Below are 13,322 nucleotides of genomic sequence, written 5' to 3'. Positions count from 1 at the left end.
TTGAGTTAGACTAAAAATCTTTCAGTCGAATAGAAACAACTTGCATCTGGCACCACCGCAATAGCGAAATATGCCCGACGAGAAACAGGCACGGGATTAACTGTCCGAGACCTGTTGCCAATGCCAGAAAGATGATTATATTTAACTAGTATTTATTTATTTATGGCACAGAACAGACTTGCCACTCCATATGAATGATGTCATGAGTTTTAAACAAGAAAGTAAGAAAAAATACATGAAATGCGCATTTTGATGGGAGTAATAAAAGTATCAACTTGTTTTCTTCTGCATAAACATCAATCTTCATTTTCTTAATGTGTGGGCAACTGTATAGACAACATCCATGCCCGCCTAACATCACTCAGGCCTCATCTGGTTCTTCAAACTCAACATTCTCTAGCAGACCTTGAAAACAAAAGTAATGCGAGTTACAGAAAACTGGTGGCTTATTTGGGGATGAGCCAACCACTTCTGGTTTGAGTGAGGGAAAGGGGTTCTCTCCACTTCCCTTCACGTCCATTTCCAACTCCAGCAGGATCTGCAGCGAATAAGTCATCTCTGTCTCACTGTGGATGAAGACAAAAGGGTCACAAAATACATGTCAGAAAGAAAACAGCACTTTGGTGATAAGACAAAAAACTATTGTTGCAAACTCTCACCTCAGAGAAGTAAAAAGAGAAGGAATCTCATAATCCCTGAGAAGAAGTAGTGTTGGAAGCCAGCCTTGCTCCAAACCCTGACTGGCATCAAACCCTTAACAAAATAAAAATAATATTAAAACAACATCAGTATGACAAGGTTAATATATCACCACGTCATTACTGATTATGCTGACTTATTGTGAACTTAGCCTTATTGTACTGAGCAACCAGAACCTTTTGTTGCTACAATGGAGCAATGTGGAAAATGTTCTCACCAGGATGAAATCCGACCACCAGGTCTGGTTTGGATGCTTCCTCCTTTTCAACAACCTCCTCCCAGAACTGATGGTAGAGGCCCTTATAAGCGCTGATATAAACCCTCTGCTTGGGCCCAAACGCCCTGAGTGGAGGCCTCATTATAGGTCCGTTCACCAGCTCCGGTCCCACCATAACAATCTCTATACCCTGATGTTCTGGATACATCTTGTTCAGCTCGTCGTAGTCCGTCACCTTTGCTGCTAGCGTCTCACTTTGTCCGGCTCCCACCAAGTGGATGGTGAGAGGTTTGGAATAAGGGTTCAAGCCGAACAGTCGAAAACCCCAGGCTATGGTTAGAGGCCTGGAGAAGAACTCGCTGCAAACCCTCCACAGTGACTGCTTCAAGAGGTCGTCTTCAGGTTGAGGTCTGCCAGCATCGGCCCACATGTTCTTCATGTTCACTCCAGTCAAAATGGGATGGAGGCGAGCGGTGAGATCGCCTTGCATGGCGAGCCAGTCATCCCAGTTTTTGATATCTGACTGAGGCTTTGACCATTTCTCTGTAGGGAAGGGAAGATCTTCTGTTGGGAAATTGAAAAAATCAGCCCAATACAGCTATATACACTGTACATATACTGTATATATATGTTTCTAGTATTTTCTAGTAGTTAACACCTTTGAAAATAAGCCATTCCACCACTCTGTCGATGGCAACAAGACGCAGCTGTGAGCAGAATTTTTTATGTTTGCCCCAGTCTTCCTTTTGACACTCCTTGCTGCAGTAATACACATTAAGACATCTGCACAAAAGACAAAAATAAGCTTGGTTGTAACAAAATTGGCTGCAAATGGCAGATAACAGGTGGTTGTAGTCTACCTGGAACAACGCTTCAGGCTTTGTGGGTTTGATAAGTGATGTGACTTCTTCTCACAGTGTGCACACACTTTAAAAGAGTCCTCCATTATTTCAAACATCTCCTTTTGGGTACGGAAGGCCGTGGTGTTACCTTTGGGCTGTGGAGGCTCTCTGGAAAGAGATATGCATATTTGTTTGTGTCTTCTACTCCTGAACAGCTGCAAACAAAAGGGTGAATACTTGATAAAACATGCACATGTATGAATATTTTACAGTATTTATTTGACAAACACCCACTGTAACTTTAAGGTGTTGAGCTGAATCACCACAGTTTGGTACACAACTTGGCGTACATCATTAGGGAAATGGCTAGCACATGTAAATGCACATGTCTGTAAAATGTAAGCAAGATTGGTTAAAAAAAACATGGCCGCCATCAAAGTCATAGGTTCTCTACCCTGCTGGTTTTGTGCTTTATGTTGGTTACTACTTTCCCACTGATATTTGTGCTATTATTAGCCTGAGACTGGAGGGTCTAATGTAGAGGGTGGACAAATCAACTACAAACTATATTATGAGATGTTCTAAAAAGTGCCTTTTCACTACTTTTCAGGCTATAAAACAGTGACATTGAGATCTGACTTCAAGCGAGGCTAGCTGTTAGCATGCAGTGTCATGAGTCGCCTCACGATCTGACAGCTGCGCATGCGCGTTACTTTGTATATTTAAAAATTACAAAATAGCCATTTGGTCAAACTTACCGCACATTTTCCGTCATTTTGGAGCTTCGTCAGAAGTGGTGTTGTTGTTTATTTTACTTCTCATTCAACCACTCGGGGCAGAGCTTCTCCCAGACCTGCCTATTAACACCTGTTCTCTTCTTTCGAGAAAGGACTCCAAACTATTCTGGACCTCTCGTGCTACAAATATACATTGACGTCATACGGTAATTTCTTTAAAATAAAAAATAATTATTGAAAAAAAAACAGTTAACAATACCCTTCCACAATCAGTCACAAATACGTATTTATTTGATTGCATTTGACACTGATCAGTTTTGAGGCTAACGACTTGGATGTTTTAACATATTGTCACCACTAGAGGCCAGTGTTGCATTAACATCTTTAAGAAAAACTACAAGACAACCATTTGCTGACCACTATGTACACCTGATCTACAGTAGCTGTATTTAGTCTGCACACGCTTGACCACAAAAATGCAACACACACTGGGGAAAACTAATACATGTGCTTATGTAATAATAAATGTATAATCTATTTATATGTTCTGTTAAGTAGTCTAAAACCTGATTACAGTCATTTTGGTCTTGTTGCATAGGCACACCCATGCCATGCATGTATCTGATGCATTGCTTCCCAAGCAGTTGATGAGAGGCTTTTCATTTTAGTGCAGACCTGGCAGGTACAAATATGTAGTACTCAACATACAATTTGACTCTTGAAAACAATTGTATGCTCTCCATTTTGATGCATTTTCATGGTTTCAGTTTCAAATTCAGTCTGTACAGTACAGATAAATGAATATTTACATATTATCAGTTTCTCTAGTATTTGAAATCAGGGCAGCGTGAAAAAAAAATCCTGTCCCTTGGTGGGGCATGACAGAAAAAAAAGAGAAGTCCCCTGGTGTCTGAATTCAATAAAATGCAACAAAAAAAGTCACGTTCATGAAGCATCGCCCGTGTTAAACAAAGTCTATCTTTTAGTTGGTCTCCTCAAGGTCTTCTTGCGGGAACAGTCCCTGGAAAGCGACGTAGTGAGAATTGCAATACACGGGTGGCTTGTTGGGACAGGCCTGAACCTGTTCTGGTTTCTGTGATGTGAATGGGTTGGCTCCGCTGTCCCTAATGTGCATCTCTAACTCAAGGAGGATCTGCAGCGAGTACTTTAGCTCCATGTCACTGTTGGAAAAGAACAGAATAAGATTTACTTCCAAAAGTACTATTTTCGTATGACTGACCTGTACATAGTGAAGAAGGCTGGGATGTTGTAGTCTCGAAGCAGCAGAAGAGTGGGGAGCCAACCTTCCACCAGACCTTGGTTGGCGTGGAAACCTGCAAATGATGATTAATGAACTCAAAACAGAATTTGCATAAATCATCCTGAGCATGGTGTCATTTATATACACAATAACAATAAGGCGACATTTCATTAGGATGACCGTACTAACTGAAATTCCACGGTGGCCTCCTGACACTGACATGTTGACAAGTGAGACCCGCAGTCCGGTTTCAACCTAACCTATAATCCTGCACTCGCATTAGTCGCCACTTGTCACTTCAGCCCTGACTGTGATTTATTGCGCAGTATGAATAGCTCGCCCTTCACCCAGTCATCTGAGCTCGGAAATCAGATACTTTAAATCCCTCACTGTTCCGTCCTTGAGTGGGCTCTTCGTTGATCAATAACAACCTCACGGTTTTTGGAGGACATCGGCTCATATTGAATGGCGTCAAAGCATAACTGTGCATAGCGAGAGCAAGCTATGAATTCATTTAAGCTTCAGCTGTTCCGCCTCACTCGAGGTTAGTGCTTCTCATCAAGATAAAACATTAAACAAGGATTTAATGTTTTAAACCTTCAGGAGATAAAGTGCTGCATTCTGGCTCTTCATCACCAAAATTGTGCAGCACTAAAAAGAATGTGGACTTTATGCAAGTGAAGATTGGAGAAATAGCTTTTAGAGATTCTCTGATACAATTAGGGCAAATGAAACGGCGTTTAGCTAAGTCTGGTACAAAAAGTGACGCCTTCAGCCTAAAATACTTGGAATTCATGTCAAAATATTGCATTTTAGTGCTTGCACATGGCCTAGACTGTGTTCTTTTATATAGTTTTAGTCATGAATTTCGTGTGGTTAGCGCGCAGACCTCACAGCTAGGAGACCAGGGTTCAATTCCACCCTCGATCATCTCTGTGTGGAGTTTGCATGTTCTCCCCGTGCATGCGTGGGTTTTCTCTGGGTACTCCGGTTTCCTCCCACATTCCAAAAACATGCTAGGTTAATTGGCGACTCCAAATTGTCCATAGGTATGAATGTGAGTGTGAATGGTTGTTTGTCTATATGTGCCCTGTGATTGGCTGGCCACCAGTCCAGGGTGTAACCTGCCTCTCGCCCAAAGACAGCTGGGATAGGCTCCAGCACCCCTGTGATCCTCATGAGGATAAGTGGTAGAAAATGAATGAATGAATTAAGTACAGCATGTAGTCCTTGTGGCCTTTTTCGGTACGTCTTATTTCATATATTTTTGTTTATCTATTCATGTTTTAAAAATTTAAATGTCCTATCATAACAATCCATTCCTGTAGCATTTATCTGCCTGGTCATGCTTCATGCGTCTCCAGAAGCCAGGCACTCAAGCAGTTTTCTCCCTGCATGATAGAGTTCTGTATGTACAGTATATTTAGCTCATGGTGATAAGTGAGCCACAGGGTGGGGGGTTTACGGGTGCGGCCTGTAGGGAGCTTTACTGCTGCTTGGCAGGTTAAAGGGTCACAGAACGGCAGGCATAGCGTGGAATGCGTGTGAGTTTATAGTGCTGCATTAATGAGCTGGCACTCTGTGAGCCTCCATAGAGGAACCTGTGTCATCCGACACACATTAGCTCCATGGCACTGGTAAATAATTATGGTTTTGTATACATGACATCATGCAGGGGAGCTAAATTTCAGAAGGTCAGCTTGTGGGCCTTATGCCGCAAGTGGCATGATTAAAATGTGATTAATCTAATTGAAGTTTGTAATCATTTGACAGACCCAATTTTTGTTAGTCTGATTTTGCCATTTTGTTTTCATAATAATAATAATAATCTTGGGCTGCACGTTATTCAAGTGGTTAGCGCGTAGGCCTCATAGCTCGGAGATCCGAGTTCGATTCCACCCTCGGCCATCTCTGTGTGGAGTTTGCATGTTCTCCCCGTGCATGCGTGGGTTTTCTCCGGGTACTCCGGTTTCCTCCCACATTCCAAAAACATGCTAGGTTAATTGGCGACTCCAAATTGTCCATAGGTATGAATGTGAGTGTGAATGGTTGTTTGTCTATATGTGCCCTGTGATTGGCTGGCCACCAGTCCAGGGTGTACCCCGCCTCTCGCCCGAAGACAGCTGGGATAGTGTCCAGCACCCCCCGCGACCCTGTTGAGGATAAGCGGTAGAAAATGAATGAATGAATAACAAACTTGGTCATTATTGCATATTTTTGATGACACCTGGAAAAGGTTATAAAGCCATTTCTAAAGCTTTGGGACTCCAGCTAACCACAGTGAGAGCATTATCCACAAATGGCGAAAACAAGGAACCGTGGTGAACCTTCCCAGTAGTGGCTGGCCAACCAAAATGACCCCAAAAGAGCAGCAACGACTCATCCAAGAGGTCACAAAAGACCCCACAACAACATCCAAAGAACTGCAGGTCTCACTTGCCTCAGTAAAGGTCAGTGTTCAGGACTCCACAGTAAGAAAGACAATGGCCTGCATGATAGAGCCCCATTGTTTGTTGTCCATAACGTATGTGCCTGCCCATACTGTAACCCCATTCATTGTGACGTTCATCCCCAAGCATCACCTCTTGTTGCTGCATGATATTCCACGGCCCCATGTCGCATGGACCTGTACGCAATTCCTGGAAGCTGAAAACATCCCCCATCACCTTACATGAGCAAACCCCAACCTTAAAATGCATTCACATACCAGGATGAAACCCGACCACCAGGTCTGGTTTGGAGGCTTCCTCTTTCTCCACCAGTTCCTCCCAGAACTGATGGTAGAGTCCCTTATAGGCGCTGATGTAGACCCTCTGCTTGGGCCCAAATGCTGTGAGTGGAGGCCTCATTATGGGTCCCTCCACTACCTCCGGTCCCACCATGACCACCTCCATGCCCTGATGTCCAGGGAACATGTTGCTGAGCTCGTCGTAGTCCGTCAGTCTGGCTCCCATGGTCTCATTATGGGATGCCCCAACTATGTGAATCGTGAGCGGTTTAACGTAAGGGTCTAGATTGTAGTGCTGCACAGCGACACCCACTGCGAGGACGCGGGAGAGGAATTCGCTCTGAATTCGCCACACGGACTGACGCAAGTCGGCGTCCTCTGGTCGGGGCCTGCTGGCGTTCTTCCAGAGGGCTTCCATGTTAGCGCATGTCAAGATGGCGTCCAGGCGGGGCGTGAGGTAGTCCTCTTGCAGGGGTAGCCAGTCCTGCCAGGTTTTTACCTCTGCAGCAGGCTTGGACCACTTTTCAGTCCCAAGTGGAAGATCTCCTGTACGGATGATAATGTTTGCTAGCACAGCGATCCTCCCCATGTTGTCTCCTCTTTGCTACTCACCGGTGAACATCAGCCACTCCACCAGTCTGTCGATGGCCACGAGACGCAACGTCTTGCATACCTTTTTATGCTGAGGCCAGTTGTTTACCTGGCAGTCTTTGGTGCAGTAGTACACATTTAAACACCTGTCAGGGTACAAGGGATATTAAAAGTGGTTTACCATGAGTACACACCACAATTATAAACATTTTTATTCACTTCATCTTACTGGGAATGCTCACCATTGGCTCTCATTAGCTTGTACATGTGTACCTAATTCACCTCCAAATTACTGAACATTGTATTGCAGTGGGGCTGCACGGCGGACAAGTGGTTAGCGCACAGACCTCACAGCTAGGAGACCAGGGTTCAATTCCACCCTCGGTCATCTCTGTGTGGAGTTTGCATGTTCTCCCCGTGAATGTGTGAGTTTTCTCCGGGTACTCCGGTTTCCTCCCACATTCCAAAAACATGCTAGGTTAATTGGCGACTCCAAATTGTCCATAGGTATGAATGTGAGTGTGAATGGTTGTTTGTCTATATGTGCCCTGTGATTGGCTGGCAACCAGTCCAGGGTGTACCCCGCCTCTTGTCCGAAGACAGCTGGGATAGGCTCCAGCACCCCCGTGACGCTTGTGAGGATAAGCGGCAGAAAATGAATGAATTAATCAATGAAAATGTGTGAATGGGGCTGCACGGCGGTAAAGTGGTTAGCGCGCAGGAGACCTGAGTTCGATTCCACCCTCTGCCATCTCTGTGTGGAGTTTGCATGTTCTCCCCGTGCATGCGTGGGTTTCCTCCGGGTACTCCGGTTTCCTCCCACATTCCAAAAACATGCTAGGTTAATTGGCGACTCCAAATTGTCCATAGGTATGAATGTGAGCGTGAATGGTTGTTTGTCTATATGTGCCCTGTGATTGGCTGGCCACCAGTCCAGGGTGTACCCCGCCTCTTGTCCGAAGACAGTTGGGATAGGCTCCAGCACCCACCGCGACCCTTGTGAGGATAAGCAGTAGAAAATGAATGAATGAATGATGCAATTCAACATGATGTAAATAAGCAAAGGTAAAAATGTAATTCAGTATGGTCCTACAAAAAGGATTTGGCTTTATTCCTTCTAGGCACTTGGCAGTAGTTTGCTGGGATAGGCTCTAGCATACCCCCTGTGGACCATAGTGATAATAAAATTAATAAACGACACTAAAAACAGAAACAAATAACATTATAAACTTCACCAAAAACATAATAAAATACTATAAATAACATCAACAACTCTAAGGGTGTACCCCGCCTCGCGCCCGAAGACAGCTGGGATAGGCTCCAGCAACCCCCGCGACCATTGTGAGGAAAAGCGGTAGAAAATGAATGAATGAATGTATTGCAGTGACTTGGCCAACTGCAATACAATCCTATGCGGTTGCCTCACATCCCTTACACACTACATATATCACACTATACTGACATGGAGGAGATAAATAGCATCCTGCTGACCTTGTCCGTCACCTTCTCACTCCACACAAGATGACATCATGGGTGGGATACGCAGTCTGACAGGAAAGCATATTCTTTTTGCATCCTTCCTTTACTGTACACATTCTAATTCAAATTGTAAGCCTGGGAAAGTGGCTTTATGTGCAAATGTATATTAACTTTAGTAAGGTAAAAAAAAAAAGTCACTTTTGGCAGTGACAGACAAGGAATGTAATTACATGCTGTCTAATCTGTGATAAAACATCAGCTGCTCTGAGTAAGTACTATTGAGAGAGGCAGAGGCAGCTGAGAATTTTTAGTGTGTGTGTGTGTGAGGCTTTTGGGGGGCTTCACATGCCACTCTAAAAACAAATTCATTTGGGACAGCTTTTCCAATTACCAACAGAAGTTGATGTGGTGATGTGTTATTTGATCAGTAACTGAAGGGGAACACAAACATAAGTCACTTGTGACATTGTGTCACAAAATATAAACATTGCTGTTAATTTAAGTCTGTATGCATGCAACACATTAGCTTTCATGCTAATGCTAACACAACAGGAAAAAAGTTGCGCAATTAAGAAAGAAGAGGAGAAACCAGCCACAACGTCGATCAGCCCAGGGCGTGATTCAATGTCAAAACCGCCACTGATGAGATGTGTCCTGGCTGGTCCACCAATATTATAGGCGACCCTTCGTTTTTCCATGACAATGGCATTGTTGTTGTTCATTCTACCAGGTAGTGTACCATCGGACATTTTTAGAATACTCCTCTGCTAAAATCCAATTATTACGTATTGTAACTTTAAATCCATATAATAAAGAGCAGGCTGTTATATAACCTCTGATGTACATTATGCGATATTTCGTGTGTAATATCATTGTATTATTATATTATTATATACATAGACTATATGCGCACAACTTCGTAAAATTAACATCAGCACAAATGAGGCCTACTGGCTGGTCCACCAACATTATAGGCGACCCATCGTTTTTCCATGACAATGGCATTGTTGTTGTTCATTCTACCAGGTAGTGTACCATTGAACATTTTTAGAATACTCCCATGCTGAAATCCAATTATTACATATTGTAACTTTAAATTCATATAATAAAGAACAGGCTGTTATACATATTCTGATGTACATTATGTGATATTTTGTGTGTAATGTCATTATATACAAAGACTATATGCGCACAACTCTGTAACATTAACATCAACACAAATGAGATGTGTCCTGGCTGGTCCACCAACATTATAGGCCATCACAACGGTTGTGATGCTGTTTTTTTAATAGCAATCAGCTTATCGCATATTGTTTGTTTAAAACCCTGTCATAAAAGTAGGCTGTGAAGTATATGATGGGATGTTTTGACATTAAAAGTGTCCATAAGTTTGTTTTATAGGCTGGAGAGTTCCTCAGAGATGAGTCACAGTCAGAGGGTCTTAGCTATATTTACACCTGGATATCTTCCACCGTGTCCTCTCATGGACAGCAATGTCACAGCAGAGCTCAGCCCTGGTTTCACTTGACGCTCGCTGCTAATCAGTGTTAATGCATCCCCGCATTTATTGGACTCACTTGACACATCGCTTCAGGATCTGACCCTCGGTCAGATGTTCCTGAAGTTTGTTGCAGCCGGTGCAGAACTTGAAGGTATCCTCCATCTTCTGGAACATCTCCTTGTAGTTACGGAAGGCGATTCCTTTAGTCTGTCCATCCAGGGCAGCCCTATTCAGAGATGACATGCGGTTCATTTTGAGTTAATCTGAGGTGGCATTTGGTGGCCTGTTGTTATTTTTACCTGTACTGTCCATAGTCAGTCAGGTTGAGATTGTTGAGGATGACTTTGGAGAGACCAGGAACATTAGAGTCCAGGGAGTAGAAGCCAGACTGGTCAGAGAAGACGCTGTCAGTGCCTGGAGTGTAGGACTGTGGGAGAGCTGGGATGTGTGATGCCATGGTCTGAGATGATTAGGGAATGAAGAAAGGAAGCAAGTAAAGTCCAATAAAAAAAAAATTAAAAATTAACATTTAAAATTTAAAAAATAATTTTGATTTTTAATAAAAAAACATTGACAATGATACAAATCTAAATATAAAAATATGACAATGATAAAACATTTATAATAATAGATATTTACACTAGTTTAAAAAGTAATTCATTTTTTCATTAATTTTCTGTACCGCTTATCCTCACGAGGGTCGCGGGGGTGCTGGAGTCTATCCCAGCTGTCTTCGGGCGAAAGGCGGGGTACACCCTGGACTGGTGGCCAGCCAATCACAGGGCACATATAGACAAACAACCATTCACACTCACATTCATACCTACGGACAATTTGGAGTCGCCAATTAACCTAGCATGTTTTTGGAATGTGGGAGGAAACCGGAGTACCCGGAGAAAACCCACGCATGCACGGGGAGAACATGCAAGCAAACTCCACACAGAGATGGCCGAGGGTGGAATTGAACTCAGGTCTCCTAGCTGTGAGGCCTGCGTTCTAACCACTCATCAGCCGTGCAGCCTTAAAAAGTAATATTAAGTACAATTAGTTAATTTTATCAGTATTTTAATATGTATTGTTATATATCAATCACTTGCTATTGCATTGCAAAATGTTATAGTTTATATTTTGTTTAGTATTATTATTATGCTAATAATAACACAATAAAAGAATAATTGACGTAGGATAAATAAATTACATTCTAATATAAAAGCAGTCATTTTGTCAACAAATTTATTTTCCACACACTATTCAGTTCCAAATGTTTATACTTTTCAGCAATCAATATAACGACACTGAGAAAGCATCCATTCAGATTGCTGTGAGGTCATGCACTGCTGCTAACAGCCACTAGGGGGTGGATTTACACTGCATGTTGAGATTACTATAGCATCCAATCCATCTATTTTCTATACCGCTTATCCTCACTAGGGTCTCACTTACGGTATGCTGGAGCCTATCACAGGCTGGAGCCTATCCCAGCTGACTTCAGGCGAGAGGTGGGGTACACCCTGGACTGGTGGCCAGCCAATCACAGGGCACATATAGACAAACAACCATTCACACTCACATTCATACCTATGGACAATTTGGAGTCGCCAATTAACCTAGCATGTTTTTGGAATGTGGGAGGAAACCGGAGTACCCGGAGAAAACCCACGCATGCACGGGGAGAACATGCTACACACACTAGGGTCTACGAGCTGTGGGGCCTGCATGCTAACTACTTGACGACCGTGCAGCCCTGTAAATTTTACATTCATTCATTCATTTTCTACCGCTTATCCTCATGAGAGTCGCGGGGGGGGGGGGGGGGGGGGGGGGTGCTGGAGCCAATCCCAGCTGTCTTCGGGCAAGGCAGGGTACACCCTGGACTAGTCGCCAGCCAGCCAATCACAGGGCACATATAGACAAACAACCATTCACACTCACATTCATACCTACGGACAATTTGGAGTTGCTAATTAACCTAGCATGTTTTTGGAATGTGGGAGGAAACCGGACTACGCATAGGGACAACATGGAAAAACTCCACATAAAGATGCCCAAGCGGAGAATCGCACCCACGCCCTGTGTGTCCTCCATGCTAACCACTCGGCTAAAATGCCAGGTGAATTTACGGTATTACGGTAAAAAAAAAAAAAAAAAAAGAATTTTCAAGCATGCTTTGACCACAGAATTAGAGTAGAAAACCCAGCCTCTATCTAATTAAAATGCTCCATATCTCCAGAACAGCAGTCCTTGTACTATTTAACCCAAACATTATCACATTTTCAGCGGTGCCTGTGCAGTCCCAGATACGTCCTACCACACACAACACACCAGCAGATAGCCCCTACCTTTTGGTTCCGAGTAAAAAGAACTTCCTACTGGCTGTCTTTGCTTGCTTCTTGGTTTAGGATTGAGGTGATTGACGGCTCCTTATGCGGGGGTGTCATCCTCTTATGAAGCCTCCGGGTTCTGGAACAAATGTCCCCTTGGGGGGACTGGACTGCTGGTGTAGCTGAGGTTTAGGGGTGGGGAGATGGGCAGAGTGGAGAGACAGGGAGCTGGAAAAGACTCGAAAGTAGGACAGAAGGACATTTTTAGAAAGGAGAGATGGATTACAGAAGGAGGGGGAGATTTGGGAGAAGGAGATTTAAAAAGAGGGAGGGGGGGCTTTTTGTTGTCGATAAGAGAAATGTCTAAAATTGAGCCAAAATGTCCCAAAAAAGGGAAATGTCGATGTCTAAAATGAATACAAATGTTGACATTTTATCTACAACATACATCCCAATAAGGAACATGTGAAAGAAGTGAAATGGACAAATTTGCTACAAGCTTCCCGCTCACTCAGGTCAGCTGATCAGCTGTTGCTGACTGTCTCAAAGAGGGGATGGTGCTTTCGCTGATGTCTGTAATTCTGATGTTTGTTTTTTTCTTTCTTGTCTTTTGACAGTATTCGAGTTGTTAGTTATTTATTGTATTTTATTATGTTTTTGGTGAAGTTTATAATGTTATTTGTTTCTGTTTTTAGTGTCGTTTACACTAAAAGGTGACAGAGCCTTCTCCATCGCTGCTCCCACCCTCTGGAACTCTTTGCCCCATTCACTCCGTGCTTGCCCTGACCTTCCCAGTTTCAAAAAACAACTAAAAACCCACCTGTTTAAATCTTTCTTTAATGTCTAACTTTTTATACCTGACTGCTGAGCCCCGCTTTTACTCATGTTTTAGCTGTGTATAAACAAATAAATGTTGTATTTTAATGTATCTTTTACTGTTCACTTG

At 43.2% G+C, this 13,322-nt stretch overlaps 2 protein-coding genes across 4 annotated transcripts; both read right to left on the bottom strand.

Annotated features, from left to right (window-relative positions):
* Positions 1-4: 4 nt before the first annotated feature.
* On the bottom strand, positions 5-2,405 carry LOC131109837 (putative protein MSS51 homolog, mitochondrial). Of its 2 annotated transcripts, none has more exons than XM_058062227.1 (6): positions 2,053-2,405; positions 1,777-1,926; positions 1,575-1,699; positions 917-1,480; positions 660-753; positions 5-566 (listed from the first exon to the last, which is right to left on the bottom strand). In XM_058062227.1, the coding sequence occupies exons 1-6, from the start codon at positions 2,199-2,201 to the stop codon at positions 362-364; spliced, it is 1,287 nt and encodes a 428-aa protein (XP_057918210.1). In that variant the 5' UTR covers positions 2,202-2,405; the 3' UTR covers positions 5-361. The 2 variants fall into 2 exon arrangements, with proteins under 2 accessions (XP_057918210.1, XP_057918211.1); XM_058062228.1 differs by having other exon boundaries at positions 917-1,477.
* On the bottom strand, positions 1,785-12,869 carry LOC131109836 (putative protein MSS51 homolog, mitochondrial). Of its 2 annotated transcripts, XM_058062224.1 has the most exons (8): positions 12,395-12,869; positions 10,355-10,515; positions 10,132-10,281; positions 7,097-7,221; positions 6,464-7,030; positions 3,736-3,829; positions 2,517-3,676; positions 1,785-1,973 (listed from the first exon to the last, which is right to left on the bottom strand). In XM_058062224.1, exons 2-7 carry the CDS (start codon positions 10,510-10,512, stop codon positions 3,478-3,480), a joined length of 1,293 nt encoding a protein of 430 aa, XP_057918207.1. In that variant the 5' UTR covers positions 10,513-10,515; positions 12,395-12,869; the 3' UTR covers positions 1,785-1,973; positions 2,517-3,477. The 2 variants fall into 2 exon arrangements, with proteins under 2 accessions (XP_057918207.1, XP_057918208.1); XM_058062225.1 differs by lacking the exon at positions 12,395-12,869 and having other exon boundaries at positions 10,355-10,786.
* Between the last annotated feature and the right edge of the window lie 453 nt (positions 12,870-13,322).

Source organism: Doryrhamphus excisus, chromosome 22, assembly GCF_030265055.1.
Source record: "Doryrhamphus excisus isolate RoL2022-K1 chromosome 22, RoL_Dexc_1.0, whole genome shotgun sequence".
Classification (NCBI taxonomy): Eukaryota; Metazoa; Chordata; class Actinopteri; order Syngnathiformes; family Syngnathidae; genus Doryrhamphus; species Doryrhamphus excisus.
Note: the sequence above shows the minus strand (reverse complement) of the source record. Positions and strands in the feature narration are given on the sequence as shown.